General features: G+C 43.4%; 2 protein-coding genes across 4 annotated transcripts in view; one reads left to right on the top strand and one right to left on the bottom strand.

Annotated features, from left to right (window-relative positions):
- The window catches only part of CFAP43 (cilia and flagella associated protein 43), a 42,033-nt gene extending 39,728 nt beyond the window's left edge, over positions 1-2,305 (bottom strand). For all 3 annotated transcript variants that reach the window (XM_027692037.1, XM_027692038.1, XM_027692039.1), the window contains exons 1-2: positions 2,206-2,305; positions 751-1,004 (exon numbers count right to left, since the gene is read on the bottom strand). In XM_027692037.1, the coding sequence (XP_027547838.1) occupies positions 751-1,004; positions 2,206-2,261 (310 nt within the window). In that variant the 5' untranslated portion in view covers positions 2,262-2,305. The remainder of the gene's footprint in view (positions 1-750; positions 1,005-2,205) is intronic.
- A 3,150-nt stretch (positions 2,306-5,455) lies between these two features.
- On the top strand, positions 5,456-12,372 carry GSTO1 (glutathione S-transferase omega 1). Its single transcript, XM_027692042.1, has 6 exons — positions 5,456-5,568; positions 5,640-5,748; positions 7,463-7,685; positions 8,653-8,754; positions 10,784-10,890; positions 11,847-12,372. The coding sequence occupies exons 1-6, from the start codon at positions 5,535-5,537 to the stop codon at positions 11,998-12,000; spliced, it is 729 nt and encodes a 242-aa protein (XP_027547843.1). The 5' UTR covers positions 5,456-5,534; the 3' UTR covers positions 12,001-12,372.
- Positions 12,373-21,194: the final 8,822 nt, after the last annotated feature.

Below are 21,194 nucleotides of genomic sequence, written 5' to 3'. Positions count from 1 at the left end.
ATTATCACAAATACTCTTCTCACTTCCCTTATATCCACTTTAATTCTTCAAAGATATTCTTCAGGTCCTTGATTTCTCTGCTTCACTCCAGACTATTCTTTTGATTTGATGGTAAAAATGTTCCCTATCTATCACTCCTTGGATTTTTTTCTATTTTTTCTTTCAATAATACCTTGAATTTGAAAGTATTTTTCCCCAAGTACCCTGAAATCCTTTGCAGTCATAATTTCACTCATATACATGAAAAAAACCAAGTAGTATGATCTTTAATTAAATGACAAGGGAACTGAAACATGGATAGGGTAACCAACTTAACTAAGGAGAAAAATGTTATGAGGCAGGCGAAAATCTACACCAGATCCCAGACATCAAAGTTTAACTGCAAGAACCCTCATTGCTTTCACATCTCAGGTTTCTCATGTGGTTTTCAGCAGTCTGCTTGGGAGCCTACTGCAGTATGGGTTTTTTTGCTTATTATAACTATATTTTCCTAAAACTAATTCCACTTAATTCCTTTTGTTTTCCTTTTAGATCAGCTTCATTATCTATTGTCATATTCCTCCCCAGCTTGAACCTAAGTAAAAGCAGTGCAGTGGAAGACTCCTTCCACTGCTTTCCATGAATCTTGTCCTGAGACAGCTCCCTGTCACACTGTTTTTTAACTCATATAAAAAACCATAACTTCAGAAACTGGATTATTAAAGTATTGTTTTAATGAAATGGTGATGAGGAAGGTTACCACATCACTACCTTTTAATTCTGTCAGTTTATTCAGTTCTGGAAAATGGTGGATATATATGATGGGATTCAGCTTCCGGTCGGAAAAGGCCACCACTTCACTGCTGGCATTTGCTGCAAAGGCTCCCACCGGGCCCGTCTGACACTGTAGTGCTGTTGTCTTCTTTGTTTTAATGTCCAGGAAGAGGATGTAATTACCACAGGGGTAGCAGACAGTTTGATTGTTGATAAAGCCAAAGCTCTTGTTTGAGAATCCCTGAACCCAACTGGAAATAGAGCAACTGAACATTAAAACATTAATCAATGACACACGTTTCTCAAAATACTGTGCTAAAGGGAATGTTGTAGCCTAAGTTACATTGAACTCATGCTTGGGATTTGTAAGACTCATCCTCACAATAATGTTGCAAAACCACAATAACTTCAAGATTTTGTATTATGAGTCACCAGTTCAGTGTTTTCAAAAACATAGGGTCAATCTTACCCTGATGGAGCACAACAGACTGGTGTAAGAATATGGAGAAATGCTTGTACTTCTTCCAGTTTTCACTAAAAATAAAATTAGTTCACAGACTCTGGTTTTGTACTCATATATCACAGTAAAGCATACACCCCTATTCTGAAAGAACTGCAGAGCTACAATTTGTACTTGGGACCCTGTTGTGTTTGCTTAACCTTTTTACACTTTCATAGTTCATCTCATCCCCATAAAATAAAAAAATAGCAAGGCACAGCTTGTGTTTAAATGAACCCAACCAGGAGGACTGTTCTGCTTTAAAGACACCAGTATTTTAACATGGCAAAACTCTGGAATGTAAACAGGATGTGTTATACAAGGACTGAAATAAATTACTGAAGCGTGGTCAGCTTATGAACTTACAACATGCCAACAAATTCATAACTACCTGCAGATGTTTTTACCTTTCAGAAATCGTGTGGATAAACATCAGGGTCCTCTTATCAAAGGGATTTATCACTAAGTGAGGATGTCAGGTTAGCCTGCTAGTACCATGGCAGGACAGTTCCAGCAGTGTAACCCTCAGTGCACAACACTGCTGTTACCACCTTCTCTTCTAATTTCCATCTCTGCTCTTCTTCCAAATAAGAGCATTTGACTGGGAGAGACCTTTGTCCTCTGCAATTGCTAGAAGCACTTTTATGCTCCTTTCACGAACATAAGTCAGCCATAAGATCAGCTCAGCTGCTGATCCTTTGTACTCAGAAGAAGATGGTACTACAGCCTCTGCACTCTCATACTTACAAACATATTAAAATTACTAGTCTTGAGATATTTATGTCCAGCAATAACTTCTTGTTATCTTTTCTGAGGACCTTCTGCTCTTGGCCTTTTCTGCTACACGCAAGGGGGGAATGGGAGCACGTGTTTTCTTCCCCTCTCCACCCGCGCTGCCCTGACAGACCCCACCACCGCAGGGCCCCTGTGGAGGCTGTGCCGGCCGCCCCCACCTCACTTCCAGCGCGGCCTCTTCGGCCGGGAGCTCCCGGCCGGGACCCGCCGCCATCGCCCCCGACGCCGCTGCCGCTCATGCCTTAGCAACAGCAACGGCGTCCGCCATTGGCCAGGCTCGGAGAGCACACCTGATTGGCCCGCGCTCGTGCGCCACCCAATCACTGAGCGCGGGCGGGTATTTAAAGGGCCAGCAAGACAGCAGAAGGTACTTCTGAACCTGGCCCAGTGACCGCGGGTTCCTCCTCTTGGTCACCCTGCGTGTCCTTGCTTCTGGGCCGGTATCATCTGCCCTTCTGTTAGTGGGACAGTTGAACTGTTCTTCTGTCACCTCTTGTGTCTTTCCTGGTGGACTTGTTTACAAGGAACACCTCCTTCCCTGGAGGTATTTATGAGTTATCTGGATTTAGAGGCTTAGGAGCTACAGTGGTCATCATCATGGCTAGGCTTTGGGAATGAAGATTTGAGAAGGACTCTACCCATGCTTGCTGCAAAGATGCTGATGGCTAAAAAGGCCAATGCGAGATAGACAAGTCCGGTTGCAAAAGGCACAGTGGAAAGTCTCCTTAGGCGGTATTGGCAAGATGTGATTCTTTCTGCATTGTCTTTTCTTCTCAAGAATGATTCTCTGTGTGTTATCAAAAGAAGTGCAGCGTTATGTATAGTGTGTCTCCAGACCTCTGGACTGGAGGCCAGAGTAGACCAATGATGATCATCGATATGGCCAAAGCTGAGATATTGTTTCAGGGAGTCCTTGTATCTCCTCTTTGGGGCTCCTCTCTTGCGGCAGCCGGTGGCAAGTTCACCATAGAGCAAGATCTTAGGGAGATGGTAGTCCTCCTGGAGACGTGCCCTGCCCAGTGCAGCTGTGTTCTCAGCAACATGGCCTCAATACTCGTAACCGCTGCCTGTTCATGCATTAGTCACGTAATCAGTCCAGTGGATGTTTAGGCTTGTACAGAGGCAGCGCTGATGGAAGCATTCTAAGAGTTGCAAGTGGTGGTGGTAAATGACCCATGATTCAGATCCATATAAAAGAGTAGATAGTACAATGGCTCTGTAAACACTAACCTTTGTACTTTTCTTCACGTGTTTATTACACCAAACTCTTTTAGGGAATTTTCCGAAAGCACTATATGCCTTTGCTAACTTGTTGTCTATCTCTTTGTCAATCTTACCACCCGAGGAGATGATGCTTCCCAGATAATTAAACTGCTGGACTGATTTGAGCTCTGATTCGCCAATGATGATATGGGGATGATGGAAGACTTCCTGAGGTGTAGGTTGGTAGAAAATTTCTGTCTTTTCAAGCTGACTTCCAGCCCAAAAAGCTCAGCAGCCTCTGCAAAGCAGGATGTTAAATGCTGCAGAGCTGCTTCTGTGTGGGCAATGAGAGGGGCGTCAGCAAAAAGCAGCTCACGGACAAGATGATTTAAAGTCTTAGTATGGGCCTTCAGTAGCCTTAGGTTGAACAGGCTTCCATCAGTACGATATCGGATGTAGATACCATTTCCTACTACAGTGGTAGTGCTGGGTGAACAGTTGGATTTGATGATATTAGATGTTTCTTCCAACTTTAATGATTCTATAAGGTACTACAGTTCTTGGACTCTATAAGATGGGGCTCCTGAAGCTTCAGAGAGCTGAGAAGTCTGCTGGAAAAAAAAGAGGAAGTACAGCTGTGGTCTTTCCCTGTGTACTGGTAACGCTGTAAGAACCTTCAAACATTTAAAAAGCAGATTTAACAAAATCTTCTTTTCCCTTTCCTAAGGAAGGAATGTAATTTATAGTGTCTTGCTTGCTTGTGTTAGCTTGCTGTTACTTAGCTGTACAGTGGCAGCATGCAGTTTTGCAATACTGCTGTGTACTCACAGTGCTGTAGAGCAACAGTGGAGCATGACATTCTGTCCAGAGGCAGCAGGACAAGCCTATTCCTTACCTTTTGTCTCCACAGCTGCTTTGTATGCCACACAGAACCAGGAGAGAATGAGGAAGTAAGTTTATTTTCTCTGGTGCTTCTGAGGGCCTGTTGTAGCATGTGGGTGTTGTAATGCTACTCTAGGTTCCCGTGTGCCTGTGTCCGGGTTGTGAGGCAACAGATTGCCTGCGTATTTCTTAATTGCTATGAGAAATTTCAAATTAATTTTCTCTTTTTTCTTCACCCAAAATTTTGCTGAATCTTTCTTAAGGATAGGTACTCAGAGGAACCAAAAGTCGCTAACAGGCAAAACTTCCCCACTGTACATGTACGGATCCACTGATGAGACTGGAGAATCCCCAATCCCTCTATTAGCCTTGGGAGTTTGACAGAGATGTGTACATTGCCAGGAAGGCCAGGACTTTCTCTCCCTTTGGCAAGGGCTGCCCCAGCCCTCTGGTCCCTACAAATGAGCTGTTTCCTAATAACAAAGAGCTCTGACCTGAAGATAGGTGGAAGTGTGTGGAGCTGCAGAAAGGGAATCACTTTACTTCTCTGTTTATATATCAACTTGGACACTGTGTGTAAAACACATTAAGAGGAAAGCTCCTTGACTTCCACTGTTATACCCCAGGAAAAGACGGTATAAGGATGGCCCTGGTGTGCTCATCTCAACCAAAGAGGGAGCAAAAAGGATGATGAGCACTCCAGTCTGAGCTTTGGTTCTTTCTTTTGCTCTATGCACACTCTGATGCTCCCAACAGGCCCCGTTTGCAGAACAAGCATGAATCCTTCTATGACTGCAAGGTAGTAACGAAGGTAAATCTAACTTTTGCTGTGCCCCCTTGTCCGTTGGGTTATCTATTTTCTCCTCTTGTGTTTTTACCATGAAGCAGAATAGCTGCAGGAGGGAGAAACCCTCCTTATTACTGTGGGTTTCGCAGGGCAGTAGGTGATGCAGCACTGCCGTAGCAGGAGGAGGCAATGAGGGGAGCCTGGTGCCTTGTCAGCTGCTGGGGGCACAGCTCATAAACAAACACCTGGCCTGCGAGGTGGAGTTCGGCCGTGGGTGTCCCACTTACACGGGGGCGCCAGCGGGGTGGTTGTGCTGAGGGTATAACCACACAGAGGGAGCACGGAGAGCAGCTTGACAGTGCCTGTCCCAGCTGGGTGGGGAGGGGGCTCAGATGAAGGAGAAAGGACTGGGCAAATGTGGGCCGGGCCGGCGACACGGGGCGCCGGAGCCCCGGGGTGAGAGGGAAGGAGGGAGGCGGGCCCTGACCCTCGCCCCGCTGAGGGCGGTGGCTCCGGCCCGCCCCGGGGCCGCCTTCCGCGGGCGGGGCCGGCGGCGCTGGGGCGAGGGAGGCGCGGTGGGACGAGGCAGGTCGCGACACATCGCATCGTATCGGGATGTCGGGCGATCACTCCCGCAGCCTGGGCAAGGGTGAGCGGCGCGGTGCCGGGGCTGTGGGGGGCGCGGGGTGAGTGCCGGCGGTAACACCCCTCTCCCCGCAGGTAGCGCGGCGCCGGGGCCCGTGCCCGGGGGGCTGCTGCGGCTGTACAGCATGAGGTTCTGCCCCTTCGCGGAGAGGACGCGCCTGGTTCTCCGTGCCAAGGGCATCAGGTGAGCTCTGCGCGGCCCCTGCACCCCGCGGGGCGGGGGCGGGGGCGGCCCACCCCTCCCTTCTCTCCTAAATGGCTCTTGGTTAAAACAGTCCTGGAAGAACTGATTGAAAAGAGGTCTCTGTGAGTGGTTTTGCTCTAAAACTTGAACTTAACGCGTTTTGATTTTTTTTTTTGGGGGGGTGGGGGAGAGGGCTGTTCTGAAGCACATGTATGAAATTAACTATGTAAAGGCCCAAAGTAAACCACAGAGTATGCTGAGTTGGAAGGGATCATCAAGTCCAACTCTTAGCCCTGCACAGGACATCCCTAAAAGGCACACCCTGTGACTGCAAGCATTGCCCAAATCCATAGGAAAATTGCCCAAATCCATAGGGAAAACCCCCAAGCTGATTATTTTTTTTTCTTCTCGCTAAGTAAACATCCTGAATGTTTACAGTAATAGCATTGGAGCTTATCCTGGGTAAATGTGAGTAGAGACATAACATACGCTTTTGCTTGTTTTTGATGAGAGTAGCAGTGAAAGTTCTGGGAGCTACGAATATTTAGCGTTTCTGTTGTATTACTGCCCAGCAAAACACAATAGTGAGTGGCCTTTTTGAAAGAGGAAATGCACTGTGTTCTATAACATGGTTTCATTCCTGTGTTGTAGTGAGTTAATGGAATTCAGTATTTGTGCTTGTTTCTTTTTCAAGATAGCCATATCATTTCAGTGTTCTTAAACGGGGTCCAATGTTTCCCTCAGTCTACAACTTAAAAGTAACAGGTTTTACATCTTTTTCTGATTCCACCAAGTTGCAGGCCTCCCAATGGTTTGTTAACCAACACAGGGCTGGGAGTTCATGTAACATAGGGAATGCTTACCATTCAGTACTCCTGACAGCGAGGTGAGAGTTGAGTTTGTTTTATTTTTTCCATGGGTCTTTTTTTGAAAGAGTACATGCAGTAAAACTTCCAGGCCAGTATAATTCTGTCTTTATTTAGTGCTGAGAAGTTTGTTGTAGTGATTCTGTAGGCGGTTTATGGCTAGATGTTGTAGTTGCCTTCTGGTAACCTTTCAGTGGTTTTGAAGGTTCAGCTGTGTTTAGCAGACCTTTGGGTTTACTGGGAATTTTGTGGGGTCACACATATAGCACAGCATTTAACTTACGGTTTGTTAATATAGACGTATTTCCCACATACCTTTTTTTATCAGTATCTTTTTGCCTTTACCCTAAACACCTATTTTATGGCCACAGCTTGGGAAGATAAGTAGGTAGGATGCTCTCCTGATTTGCTCTTTGGCATAAGGACAGGTTAAAGTTCAGCTGCATTTCTTAATTGGGGTGTAGCTTATTGGCAATTTAAGTGTTACTTTTTTAGAATGCCCTTGAACCTACATGTGATAAGTATGCTGAGTTCTGACCTTTGTTTTTAGCATGACAATAAGGGCTGCCTCTGTCATGTGCTTGCAGACTGTGCATGTCTTTTATTAGTTCAACAAACAACTCATTTTAAATCAGTCCTGACTTTCTCCAGCAAAGTATGGCAGTATTTCTGTATCAAAGGATTAGTCCTGCAAACAACTTCAGGGAAAATGGGGGGAGTGCAGGGAATGAGGATTCAGCCTCTCAATACTGAACTTTTGAGGTATAATGGCTTGTGTTTCACCATGGTATGGAGTGGACTGTAGCAGAACTGAGCCTGTCTGGGTCTTGTTTGTTTTGCTGTTTTAGCCATGAAGTAGTCAACATCAATCTGAAGAACAAACCTGACTGGTTCTTTGAGAAGAACCCCTCTGGGCTGGTCCCTGTTCTGGAGACCAGCAAGGGCCAACTGATCTGGGAGTCCCCAATCACTTGTGAATATTTGGATGAGGCATTTCCAGAGAAGAAGCTGATGCCTTCAGACCCGTATGAGCGAGCCCGTCAGAAGATGATCTTGGAAGACTTCTCAAAGGTAGTGCCTGATCAGTGTAGGATTATGTGTTTTACCTTACCATCTCACCAAAAACTGCAGCTCTGTTGCTGAGGCTGCATCCATCTTTTGAGGCGGGTCTTGTGTCTGGGAAAACCATTTAAATAACTGGAGGGGGTATGTGGGGTCTCTTGATGTGAGCACATACAAATCACTGTGTCTCTGAATTGCTCCCAGCACTTATGAGTGGGGATGGATGCAGGAAGAGGTAGGATTTTGAGCATTGTACAGTAGAGCAGAGGTTAATAGACCAAACCAGCTGAATACTTGAGACCTAGGCAGTGACAATTGCTGTATTTAACCCAAGTTATTTGTGTTGGAAGTACTGTGCGAATGCAGAATATGAGGAGTGCCTGATGGAGAGAGCCTACAGTCATGGACAAGAGATGGTATGTGGCTGTTGACATGTATAAGGAGGCTGGGTTTGGCTCTCATTTTGGTTTGGAGGTGGTTGACTGCAGTTAACCTCTCTGTACAAGCATATCCTTTGAGGAGTCTAGGAAGTGAAAGAAGACAGCTTGGATATGAGACAGGAGAGGAAGCAACAAAAGATGCAAAGAGATGTGGACGAAGAAGGGGGATAGAAGGGAGGATATATTTGCAACAGGCCTTTCTGGATAGACCTGATGGGAAGAGGGTTACAAGGAATCATGTTGCAAGAAAGAAGATGTGCAGATGGGAAACATACCCTTCTTTTCACTATTCTCCTCTTATTACAATACTAAGATTCATTACTATTTGTGTTAATTTTTCTTATAAGCCTTTGCTTACCTTTTCTGAAGTATAGAAGTTTTTTATTAATGGACTTTATTTAGCTCTTTAAAGTCAAATCTTTAAAATTTAACTTGCATTTAGTATCTTAACATCTAAGTTAATATTATAAGTTCTGAGTGACTGACTTGTATTATTGTAATAGGAACATTACAAACTTCATACTTTCCTTTTATAGATAGTACCCTTACTTTTCAAGCATGTCGTGGCGGTCAAAGATGGACAAGACACCACAGCACTGAAAGCAGAGATTGCTGAAAAGTTTGGCAAATTTGAAGAGGTAAGAGTGTTTCGTGATAATGAGCAGGTTGTCAGCCTTTGTGTGATCTCTTTTTTCCTTTCATGCTGTGGCCTTTGGAGAAAGATCTCTTCTCATTTAGTTGGTAGCTACAACAAGGAACAATCTTTCAGTTTACTACTCCCAGCGTAGAATGCACAACCAGCACCATTAGAGTAAATGTCAAGTAGCTAAACTAAACTTTATCTGATGAGGAAGACTGTGTGGACTTGTGGAGATTTTTGAATTCTAGCTGACTGCTGTTGCTTGGCTGTCTTTGTTCTGCTTTAAATGTAAGGACACCTTGCAGGATGTACTAAGAGGCTGAGGAGCCTGAGCTGCTGAAGAGCAGCTGTTCTGTAGCTCTGCTGAAATCAGCGCAGACATGCCGGTGATGATATAAAGTCTTTTTCATTCGACAGATTACCTTTGTTGGGGGGGTTGGGGGGGAAGCAGAATGTAATCTGTGCCTTGTAGAAATTCAGCCCTGGACCATGTTCTGCCACTCGAGGTGTCATGCAACTTCAGCAGAGCTCCAGCAGGTGTCAGGTGGCTTTGATGCTGTATTAATCACTTGACAGTCAGTAGTGGTTCTTGGCTAGTCCGAACAGCTGTTGGACTTGCCTTTGTCATGAACCCATTCCTTCTGCTTTTTTAGCAGCCACAACTAATGCCTGTCTGGATCAATTAAGAAGAGTTCATAGAGTCATAGAACATGCTGAGTCATTTTCAGGGTAGTCTTGTTTGTCTGATCAGCCTAAGCTTGGAGTAGTGCAGATGACAAATGAGTTCTTGAGGGAAGTCATGTGTGTTTCACTTTCCTTAATGTTTAATAGAGTTGTATTTCAGGGTAGATTAATCTTCCCTCTTGATCAATGCAGTGAAATACTTGCTGTTCCTTCAGTGTCTCTATTTTACTATGCCCTGAAGGATTTTGCAGCAGCAGCTGACAGTCAGCTGAGGATAGGAGGCAGGAACAGAGCTGTGCAAACTTCCCTCAGCCTATTGCAAGTGATATTCCAGAGGGGAGATGTTTCTAAACAGTTCTGTATTTCGATTTTTGCTGCCCAACAGAGGGGGCTGTGCTCCCATCTCTGCACCGGTGCAGTGGCTGGTTGTGCTTTGCTAGACACCTGGAAACTCAAACAGCTCGATGCTTCCTGAAGGGCTGCTGTGACATTTCTACTAGATCATGGGGATTAAGGCACAGGGGATAAATGCCATACAAGTATAGAATAGTGGTGAGTGTCCAAAAAGACAAAGATTTTTAAGGTCTCTTGAGTTCCACCTTTAAAATGCCTGAAAACAGAGGGACTGGTCTAATGGAAGAGGAGACCAAGCTCTGGAGGGTCCTTAAAGCATGTTAAACTTGGATGACTGTGGCACTTAAAAATGCATCAGAACTGCCAATGTAACGGGAGAACTTGCTGGATTCTTTGTGACCCTGCTTTCTGTGCTGAGCTGTGAGGATCTCTTTCTGGTTTAACTTACACTTGCTTCCTGTTGCCTTTGCACCTGGAATGAAATGCACTTTGACATGTAATGTTAGAAATGTTTCCCTAACACCATGTGGCCTCAACTACCATGGGAAAAGAGTCCCTTCTAAAATGGTACTCTTACTTACCTGGATGTTAAATTTAGCTGGATTTATTGCTCAAGAAATGCACGTGTGTTATGTTTGATTAGTCTGTGCCATTAATGACTTTTGAAGAGTAAAAAATCACAAACTGACAGATTCTGAGAGCTAAGTTCCTTTATTTGTGCACATGCTGCAGATTGCTAGTGATTCATATTTTGTGACAGTTTTTGAATCTATGGAAAAGAGTTGGACTGACAGTTTGTGAAATAGCAGCTGTAGTATTAAGCTTAACTGTACTCTGCCAATATTGCATGCACAAGAGAAATACATGTATCCTTTATTTGCTGTCTGATCCCTACAGTCTCCCTGCATCCCCCTATGTATTGGGCTTTTTGGTATTGTTCTGTTTTACTTTTTCTTCTGGGGACAAGTGACATCTCTGACCCTTCACAGATTCTGTCCAAATGCAACACTGTGTTTTTTGGTGAGAACTCCATCTCTATGCTTGACTACATGATCTGGCCGTGGTTTGAACGCCTGGAAGCATTCCAGCTGAAAGAGTGAGTACCTTGCCTAGCTTCTAGTGAGTTCTGAAGTGCCTCAGTATACATATTCTTTGCATACATGCAACAATGAGACACTCATGGGGGCCGCTGAAGAAGGTTTGTATTGTGTTGCAGTTGGGGGGAAGCATCTTACAAAAAAAAAAGATGAGTTGTTCAAGGATCTTCTGTAAATAGGCTTTCTTTCACCAGGTCTGCTTTCCTACCAAATAATTGTGACAGACCTGGAAGAACTGGTCGAAATACAGGACTTTATCTCCATTCCTAGTATCATAGATGAAAATAGTCTTTATTTGAAGGGATGGAGATATGGCAGCCTAAGTTCAAATTTCTTTATCCAAAACCTCAGACTATGCACATGAGGTTTTTTTTTTTGTTGTTGGTTTTAGTTTGTTTTTAATATCTGTGGGTTTGTGGATTTAATCTGTTAGTCAAATCCTCAATTTCTTCAATAGACTGTTTGTTTTGAGCTGCTGGGTTGCAGGGTTGTACAAACTGCACAGCTTGTCTTGGTATTCAAGAAGGCTCAGAGGTTCATGGGTTGGGAGGTGAGAATTCAACCACTGCACACAGCATTTTTCTCAAGAGGCATTGTGAACAAAGCATTCCAGAGGGAGGCAGTGGAGCACAAGCCTCTGTCCTCAGCTCAGGGCAGATGATAAATAAGAGCTGTGTGTTTTGCAGCAGGGATAACAGGAAGCAAAAACATGGTGATACCTTGCACAATAAGTGCTGTATTGTGTTTTTGCTGGGCTTTGCAGAGCCCACAAGCTCTGTAAGAACCCTTGCACATTCCAAATGCTAGTTTGTCTTCTATGGCCTGGTATTTATTTCTGTCACCTGCTGGGTGGGAGGGAGAAAATAGTAAAATGGAACTGTTGAAGTTGTTTTCCTTCCTTGATGCCCTCCAGATTTTCCATTTGTGTAACTCAGTCTCTTCCCTTTTCCTGTAGCACTTTGAATCACGCACCAAAGCTCCAACGCTGGATGGAGGCCATGAAGGGGGACCCTGCTGTCAAGGCTACAATGACTGACACACAGACATTCAAAAACTACCTCCAGCTGTATTTGGTGAACAGCCCTGAGGCATGTGATTATGGGCTCTGAGGTGCCAGTAGGCATGAGCTTGCTGAAGTGTCAGTGCTGTTTTTCAGTGTGGGGACTTAGTGTAATTTGATGTGGGCTCTTCTGTGGTTGCATTTCATGATTGGGAATAAATCTGTGCTGAAAAGCTGAGAAACCTGCTGTGAACTCCACTTCTTCCTGTCATGAGAAGGATGTGCTGGCTTGAAGCAGGAGATGGAAAGTCATTGCCAGCCATGTATATTGCATAAGGGAAGATGTTGTTACTCAGAGGTGATGGTCTGTAATCTCTGGCCTCTTTGTAGGCATTGCTGGTGGGCAGTCCCTGAACTGATGCTGTTACGTGATTTAAAAATTGTAATACTAGTGTCCTGAAAATGAATAAAAAGCAATGTCTTTAAAGAGTTTTTCCTTCCACTTTTTGGGCAGCTGTTAGTCACTGGTCATGCAGAGAGAGAGGAGCAGTGCACTGTAAAGGCTAAAACAGATAGTGTGGCTTGTGAAATTAAGATGTTACTTAGTACAAACTGTCTCTTTAGACAGAGCTACTGCCAAACCACTGACCTCACAGCCCTGTTCACTTATCCCTGCTGAAGTCGTGTTCACAGGAACCATCTAATAAAATTCCAGTTTGGGGTAGATATGCTAAGGGAGAGTGTATGGTTGTAATCCTTCTCTGTCCTTCTGAAGTTGGGTAGTGTTTGTTCTAGGTTCTAATCTAAGGGCTGGAGTAGGGAGTAAAGCCAACAGAAACCATATCCTGAGCAGAAGGACATTTATTTTCTGTTCTGCTCCAGAACTCAAAGCATTGCTATGTTTGCCAAGGTGTAGAAGAAATCAGAGAACAGAAGTAGAAGGAGTTCAGTCAGAGCATTATGTACTGGTGGAATCTTGCTGCTTGATGAGGAAATGAATACATTCTGTTCTATCAGGTAAATTGCAGGATCAGAGCTTTTCAGTTGAACATCTTTTGAAGGTATCCTCTATACTAACATAGCTGTGTGGGGACCAGATTGTTTGAATCACAAGTAATCACAGGAAAAACTTCTTCTGTTCCTTTTTTTTCCTCCTTTTTTACTTTTTTCCTGTTCACATAGGGGATTAAAAGATCTATTACCCCTTCTGATGTTGCTCAGCTGTGTATGTCTGTCAGACTATTAGCAACCCAAACTAGCCAAAATTCCAGAGAATAAGCATGCAGATAGAAATAAGGCAAAGCAGCATGTCCAGGGGCAGGGCTGTGGTTCCTGTGGTGCTGAGATACCCAAGACTGTTCCCTTCTGTCTCCCATTGCAGTGAGGTGAGGTAGCATAGCAGAAGGTAGTGGTTCATGGATTTCATGGTAATTGAGGCACTGGGAGTCTTAGAGCTTTTCTGGAGAAAAGGTGGACTAATCTTTTTTTTACCATTAACATGTTCTAGCCCAACACACTAACTCTGAGGAGGTGCATGCTTGTGTAACTTCAAGTAGGAAAGCAGATATGAAAGGCAGATTTTTGATGAGGTAAAAGAATCAGTAGGAGCTTGGTTTGTCAGCCTGCAGCTATTGGAGGGGCTTGTTTATGCTCTTATTAGCTTTAATTCAAACTCTGTGGCTTTTTCTCTCCTGTTTATCTTTGTGGCTTTTAAGCACATCTGGCACTACTTAGAGAAATAATTATCACTCTGCTGTTCTTTCCAGAATGCCAATGTCCTCTAAAAGGTTTCCCAGTCAGAATTGATGGTATTACGTGTTTTGTAGATTGTCATTACAGAATCCAGAGGAAGCATAAAGCTGTGAAGTGTGTTGTCAGGATGTGGATCTGGGCCTTTACATTAGATGAAAGCAGGGTCTGAGCTTTATAAAACCACTGTCTCTGAAGCAGTGGTGGTGGGATCTCAGTGGCAAACTTCCAAGGATTAACTGCAGAACATTTTGGTTTTATTAGCTGCTCTGCTTTGTGTAGGGCTTAAGAGCTGTTAGTATAGTGCTAGAAATATGTAACAGTTTGCTCCAGTGTGTTATTGGACTCTAGTGGGAGATGTGACATTAGGGAGATCCAGTAATAGGTTAAGAGCAGAGACTGGCATCCAAAACCTGAACTGACTAGGGCCAGACCATGGTAACCCAGAGACTGTGTTGTCCAAACAGAAAGATGTGCTCTTCCCATCTTTATTTAGTGGCTGTAGGGTAACATTATAAATGTGCTACTTCAGCAAAAAAAAAGTAAAATTAAATATTCTGCCTTATAATTTGCTATTAAATATCTGTGTTCTAAACCACCAGGCAGACAGCTGGGGTCTTGAACTCATTACAGCACAGCAAGAAATGCAGGCCTCAGGCAAAGTGTTTTTAATGTGGTAATGAATATGCAACAGTTTGGCCCAGTTTTCAAAGGAAAACACAAGTTATGTGGAATGGACTGGCGCTCTCAGTGGATGGGTGTAAAGGAGACACTGTATTAATTTGAAGATGCCAAGAAAAGAAAATGCAAATCTTCAGTTTTGGTCAACAGAAGAGAAAGATGGAAGTCAATAAGGAAAGGATCAAGCAGATGATGACCTGTGCCCTTTGCTCAGACTTCTCCTTAAAATCTTCTGTGGATCAGATTGTACAGCAAGTACAGTCTTTACTCACCATCTACTCCATATTTTGCCCTTAAAATTGTTACTGGTGCTATTGCTTTTGAAAAGAGTTTTGGTTTTGTTTGGTTGAGGTTTTTTGTTTGTTTGTTTTTTGTTCCCTGTTATTGAGTCACCAAATATAACTGCTCTCAGCACAGGTTAAAGTGCAATTTTTACTAAATCATCCTCGATTTCCATAAGATGAAAACAGTCTTTTCTACTGCTGGTCCAAAGCCAACAGGGATGGCAGTTTCTGCTTTATCTGAGTAAATTAGTGATGCCATGTGATGTTGTTAGATACTAAACCACTTTGACTTACTAAAGCATGAGTTTTAAAACTTGTCAGTGAGATGCAGCTGTGTTTGGGGTGGTGTGTGACATCTGTTCAGCAGTCTGCAATAGCACTGTATCTGAGTCCAGGAGGGAGAGAGACTGCAGCTGGTATTAAGGGACAGATGTACTGAGCCTATTTTGTGCCTCTCACAGCATCTTCTGATGCACAGGAGGCATATTGTGAGAATTACAGCACATGCTGCAGGTTTGCATCTTAGAAATGCCACTCTTGGCAAAGATGATGGAAAAAGCCATCTCTCCAGGGGAAAGGGAGCCAAGAATAGGGGCACTGAACAGCCACAAGCTGGGTAGGGAGCAGACAGTGTTTCCTGTAAGCTGCAAACCATTTGCATGAGTCACCTATGTGGCTGCACAGCAAATGCACAGGAAGGCTGAGGAAAATGGAGGAAAAAAGCTGTCAGCTTCAGACTGCCTGAAGAATCAGTGAGGACCAACAGCGATGTTATGGCTTAATACTGTCCTTCCCACAGGTCTCTGCAGCATTCCCATTACCTCAAAAGGTGCTTTTGTGCCTTTCCTCCTGTCACTCAAACCATCCTCAGAAGGGACCTCTCAACAAGAAGGTGCTCTGGGGCAATTCACAGGTTGGAGTGTGGCCTTTTTTTCTCCTCTACGTTCATCACACAGCTCTTTTCTGTGCCTGTTTAGGCTTAGAAGCAGAGCTTGTCCCCTCTTCCTTCTAATAATAAAGCCATGGTGATTAATCAGCTTTTCTTTGTGGGAAGACAGCTCTGATGTAACCTGTGTATTCAAACCCACAGATTTGATGCCTCTCAATTCCTCTCAATTTGCTTTATGCATCTTGGCTGTTCTCTGCTGGTGTGTCTCTGCTCTGTATCTCTTTCCAGCCCTGAAGCTTTGCCAGGTGTGGCTTTGGCAGGACAGTGTGGGACAAAAAGCTGCATGTGGACAAGCCTTGCCTTTTCTCTAGTTTTGCATACAGGAGCTTTGTAGTACTGACATGATGTGATACCCCTGAAGGTGAACTGAACTGGCAGGAATATCCTGCTCACAGTGCAGACACCTCTGTTCTGTGGGAACGCCCGTGTGACGGAGGCCAGACAGGGCTCTGTGCTTACAGGCACAAGAACCGCCCAGGGCTGCCCTGCTCTGCCCTGCCTGGTGTAGGCTGGCAGGAATGAGACCTGGAACATGTTACTAAGCTAAATACCACCTCCCTGAGGATCTGGGAAATCCCTGTGTGCTGTTTGATTCCCAGCAGAGGGCTAGAGAGCAAGACGGAGGTTAGGAGCCATAGAATGAATTTCTGCCTTGGTGCACCTGGGGAGGTGAAGTGACTGATGAGTCAGCCTGTGAATAGCATGATTACTGTTCCCAGTTCTGCCTAGCTCTGCCCCTTGGGCCAGTATTGCACTGTGTGGGATCCTGAATGTTAGATTGTCTGCAAAAAGATGCCTAATTGGATTTCCAATGGCATTATAAGTGTCATGGCTCTTCTGAAAAGTAGCACAATAAATTGAATCTTGGCACCTTATGCACGATTAAGTCTTTGTTGAGTTGAGACTATTAGTGGCTGTGAGTCCACTCGTGGATTTGAAGAGAGTTTCACATTTAAAATAGACTCTTTTTCCTGCAGAGCACTTAAGACACTTTTAAGAACTTCAGTGGGGTTTTATTTTTGGGCACCATTTTTAAAACAGTGCCACAGTCAGACATTTTACAAGTGCTCAAATGCCTGAACAGTGAGGGATGCATTTAAATGTTTTACTTCAGCACCCTCTGCACTTTCCCTTCAGAGCAGATCAATAAAGCTGAGATACCCACCTCCAAAGCAGAAATTGCTAATCCTTTCTTTTTTCCTCCTCTAACACTGAGCTCAAGTTTTAGCTAGACAGATTTATACGCAGTGCCTTTATTGAAAGGCAGCACCTTTGCAAACAGTGACTGAGAAGCTTTGCTTTATAGAGTCCCTCAAGCCTCTGCAGCCAGAGATTTTGCTTTAGCAGCTGAGGAGTCCAAGATGACACTCTTAAATGTAACATAACTGGAAAATGAAGTTTCTTTTGAAGAACACTGTAACATTAATTGATCCACAGCAGGGGCTTGTTCATATTTCTGTTTTGACACCAGACTTGTCCAATAGATATGATGGGAATATCTGTTTTCCTCCATCTTCCCTCAGGGCTCTAGTGCAAAGTCGGGTGGATTATTTTGAGAGTAGCAGAAGGAGTAACACAGCCCTATTTCCTTACAGCTTGTTTCTTCAGGTCTAAGAAAACATGAGTGCCAACTGTCTTTATTTGCACTGGGGACATTTAAAAGACCTCTTGTGTGGTTTTGCAGCATTATGAGTCTCTATCTTCTATCTATCTGCCTGCTTGCTTAAAATTTATTGGAGGTGAGCTCTCTACAGATCTATCAAATTTGGTGAAAGTTGTTTGATGGATTCAAAAGTTACTTGGCAGGAGATGGAGGGATAAACTCTCCTTCCCCTCGCCCCATTTGTGTGAACACACTGACTGCATAGGAAACTGGCTAAAAATAACCTAATTTATGTTTCCATAAGGAAGCTATCATTTTAGAAAAAGACAGGACTGCCTGGAATTTTACCTGGAAGGGATAAACAGCTCATGTGTTTGGTTGGACACACTGAGCCAATACCTTGACAAGTCTTTTTCCCAAACAAATACAGTCCAGTTAAATACAAGGCACATATCTGATCCTGTGCCAGTGGCACTTGAGGACAGACCTGAGTTACCTTTTAGTCCTGCAAACAAGAAACCATAATGGAGAATTGATCAGAGAGGAGAGAACATGCTCAAGACGTGGGCAAATCCTGAGCAGTATCCAGTTCTGAGACCAGTGTTACCAGTTTGGTTGCTAGTGGTACCTGACCAAATTAATGTTATCATGCTTGTGAGTCACCATATCGTCTGAGCTTGGTTTTGCTTTTTTATAGCACAGATATTTCTGCCTACTTGAAATAAAGGAGATTTTGTCTTTGTTTGCAGCTATGAGTGGTAGGAAGTCATTGGATAAATTTTGAAGCTACAAGTTATTTTCCTGGCTTTACTGTCCTGCCTGCCTCCTGGATGACTTAACACTTGACAAGTGCTAATTTTTATCAACATAAACATCCTGATTTGCATAGTAGCAAAATAACATTGTGCAGAGTTAGGAAAAAGCAATGCATTCCTGTGTGGAGAAACCTCACGATTTTTCAAAGTCTGCAGCTCTTTAGTATTAGCCACACATCAGAATTACGTATCTGACTACCATAAAGGATGTGTGATACAGGGGTATTTCATGCCAAATCTGTGAGAACTACTCAATATGACAATTATAGGGCCAGGCAGCACATGAAAGGAGATCTTTTTCTTGTGCTTGTGGAAAGGACTGCTTATTGCATTTGGAAGTGTTACCTGTCCAGTGAAATTTGTTACTGTGCTGGGAAACCAGGGAGACAGACTGGATCTGCATCACCAACTTTTCATCACCTTTTGGTACCACACAGGGGTAACTTGTTTTCAGCCTTAAATGTCACAGGGAAACTTGTGTAGAGTGAGGAGGACCAGGCTGTAGCAAGTTCAGCAGCTCATCACTCTGGAGAGATGTGCTACAGGCATCTGTGTTAGTAGTTTCATCTACATGCTGATGAGACTCAGCTTGGCCTTACTGGCAGGACAGACTACCTTAGAGAGGAAGCAACCCCAGCCTGAAGGAACTAATCTGAGAGAAGTGTGTACCTCTCAGGGAGTTTGGAGAGGGTTGTAATGATGGACTTCAACAAACTCATGATTTGGGAATTTTGGGACACTGAAAGAACACTGAACTGTGTTTAAAAACCTTCATTAAAATGAAAAGTTTCACAGTTGACATTATACCTGCCATTTTTGTATTATTTGATCTATTTCCCAATTTCCAGCATTTAATATGCTGTTTTGAAGTCTTCAAATGAAGTGGCAGTCAATGCCCAATGTCAACTTCACAAGGACAGTCTGGAGACAGAACACGGAATAATAGACAGTTACAGTGATTTCTGAGTTTATGGCTTGGATGCACAGATGCAGACCAAGGAATTATATAAGTGTTACAAGGAGATTTTATATGAAACTTTTAATGATCAGCAAGGAGTTTTACTGGAAAATAAGGGAGAAGGAGGTAAATGTTACTTCTAGTCTTGACCCTAAATAAATATTGTAAATGACTGAGACCTCTCCCTGTAGTTATTGAGTCAGCTCCTGCCATCTAAAACATTTAAACAACATATGGGTTTTGAAAGCAAAAATGCCCAGGTCTTTAGGGTCTGATCATCTGCTGAACTAGGGCAATAGAAATATTCACTCTGCTGTGTGTTATTTGTTGTAAGCTTGCACTTGCCCTCCTACACAGGCCTGGCAACATCAGAAACCAAGAGCTACTGGAAGTTTTCTGCATGTGGCAGACTTGATTTGCTTTGTGTAACATCTTCGTGTTCAGCTATTGATTCTCAATGTGCTGAAAAAATGTCAAATCCACCATCACAAACATCACATCATCTCTCAGGGGTCTTTATCAAGTGGTAATAAAAACTGAGATTAGAGATGCCTCTAGCTGGAATAGCAAGTGCTGTTTTCCTAAAGCTAAGTGAAAATCAGCCTTTTTTTCCTGAAATTTCTCCTTGCAGTTTTGATTTTAGATGAAATGGAATATTGAAGGAGAGAGGCAGACACCTAGAATGGGTCATAGAGCAATTAGCTATGCAGCAGCTGGAGGGAATGGCTGGTACACACAGTTTCCAGGCCCATGACACAGAGTGTTCAGTGCAAAAAACCCTATACTGTGCTGGTGGTGTACAATCATTAATAAAAGGCAGCTCCTTTTTTTTTTTTTTAAGAAAAACAGTTGCAAGTGAAAGGCAATTACCTATTGAAGAGACTGAGAGGACAAGAACGAGAGATTTGCTCTCAGTTGAAGTTCATGTGCTCATTAGCCAAGCTTGGGATGATCTGTCCCTTTGCTCAAGGAGTGAAGGACATCCCAGGACAATGACTTTACACACCAACCAAGCATGTCTGAGTGTGTGATGCACGCATTTAAGGTTTGAGCTGCAGGGTGGTTGTTACCTCAGGAACTTTTGTCCATCTCTAAGAATATTGTCTACAGGTGCAGGAAGCACATTTCCACATTTCTGGACTGTGGTATAGACATAATTGTATGACAAAGCTCTAGGCTGCTAGACTTCTGATGAAAGCCAACATATTGCAAAAAGGGCTTTTAAAAAAGCCTGGAAAGAAGGAAAACACAAGAAGCCTAGAGTAAAACTGTTTCACTCCTAGGAGGCCTAAAAATAATCTCTAGTGGCTGGCGCTCTCTGCTCTGCCTACTCTATGACAGATAATACTGTAATAATAGTCATGGCATGGACCAAAGATCTGCTAGTTGTCCTTCTGAAAATGGATTTTATAGTGATGTTACCTCTTCTGTTAGCAACAATGAAGCAGTAAATGAGACAAAGATAAAAAAATGCTGTAGGAAATCGACAGCTTAGTGGAGAAAATGTTGCTGAGCTTGTCAGACAGCTTTGAAGCATGGTAGGTTTATTTTTTTGTTTTGTTTTGTTTTTTTCAATAACAAAGTTGCACTAAAACGACCAAGACTGCTTATGATCCTGTACTACAGAATTCCCTTTACCTCAGTGTGTGTGGTTGACCCTGAGAAATTTTAACTCCTGTTTAGGTAGATTTGTGCTGCAGCTTTTAAGCCAGCTGCTTCTCAGAGCTGCTCAGTGCTGATTCAGCCTCAGTGGTCACTGGAAGGCAGAGTTATTAAAGGTATGCAGAGCATTCTGTGGGTCTGGAAGGCATGTAGCCAAGGAAATAGTGGTGTTTTTATTATATGAATTAATAACTAGCTTTGGGTTTGCTTCCAGAGCCAGAGCACATTGGAATATTAACAAGGATGTGCCATTCCTTTAAGCAGGCTAAGGTTTTAAGCAGGAGATTAAATGGTGGTGGGTGGTTGCTACAACTTGGCTCTGGATACCCATAAAAGAAGCAGGTAAAGAGGATTCCTCTAGCTAAACTGGAAACTCAGGAGATTTCTGTTTCAGCCAAAAAGGGCAACATCTACCAGTGTTATTTAGAACTTGCCATGAAAGGGTATTTTTGTGCAGATGTATTCAGAATAATTATTTTGAATTCCTGTGGATTCATATTCTCAAGAAGACTGACAACCCTGGCATTATTTTGGAATAGCTATTCCACTTTATATTCACATTGCAGTTTATTCTGGAGCTATTTCTACAGTTGGTCAGGAAT

Source organism: Neopelma chrysocephalum, unplaced genomic scaffold (assembly GCF_003984885.1).
Source record: "Neopelma chrysocephalum unplaced genomic scaffold, ASM398488v2 Primary Assembly neopelma1_85, whole genome shotgun sequence".
NCBI classification, from domain to species: Eukaryota; Metazoa; Chordata; class Aves; order Passeriformes; family Pipridae; genus Neopelma; species Neopelma chrysocephalum.
The sequence above is the reverse complement of the archived record's forward strand: the minus strand, read 5'-3'. Positions and strand labels throughout refer to the sequence as shown.

Excerpts from the sequence above, each read along its gene's own strand:
- GSTO1 (XM_027692042.1), top strand. The coding sequence starts at position 5,535 with ATGTCGGGCGATCACTCCCGCAGCCTGGGCAAGG. Across the intron at positions 5,749-7,462 it reads CTCCGTGCCAAGGGCATCAG|CCATGAAGTAGTCAACATCA; the intron begins GTGAGCTCTGCG and ends TTGCTGTTTTAG. Across the intron at positions 10,891-11,846 it reads GAAGCATTCCAGCTGAAAGA|CACTTTGAATCACGCACCAA; the intron begins GTGAGTACCTTG and ends CTTTTCCTGTAG.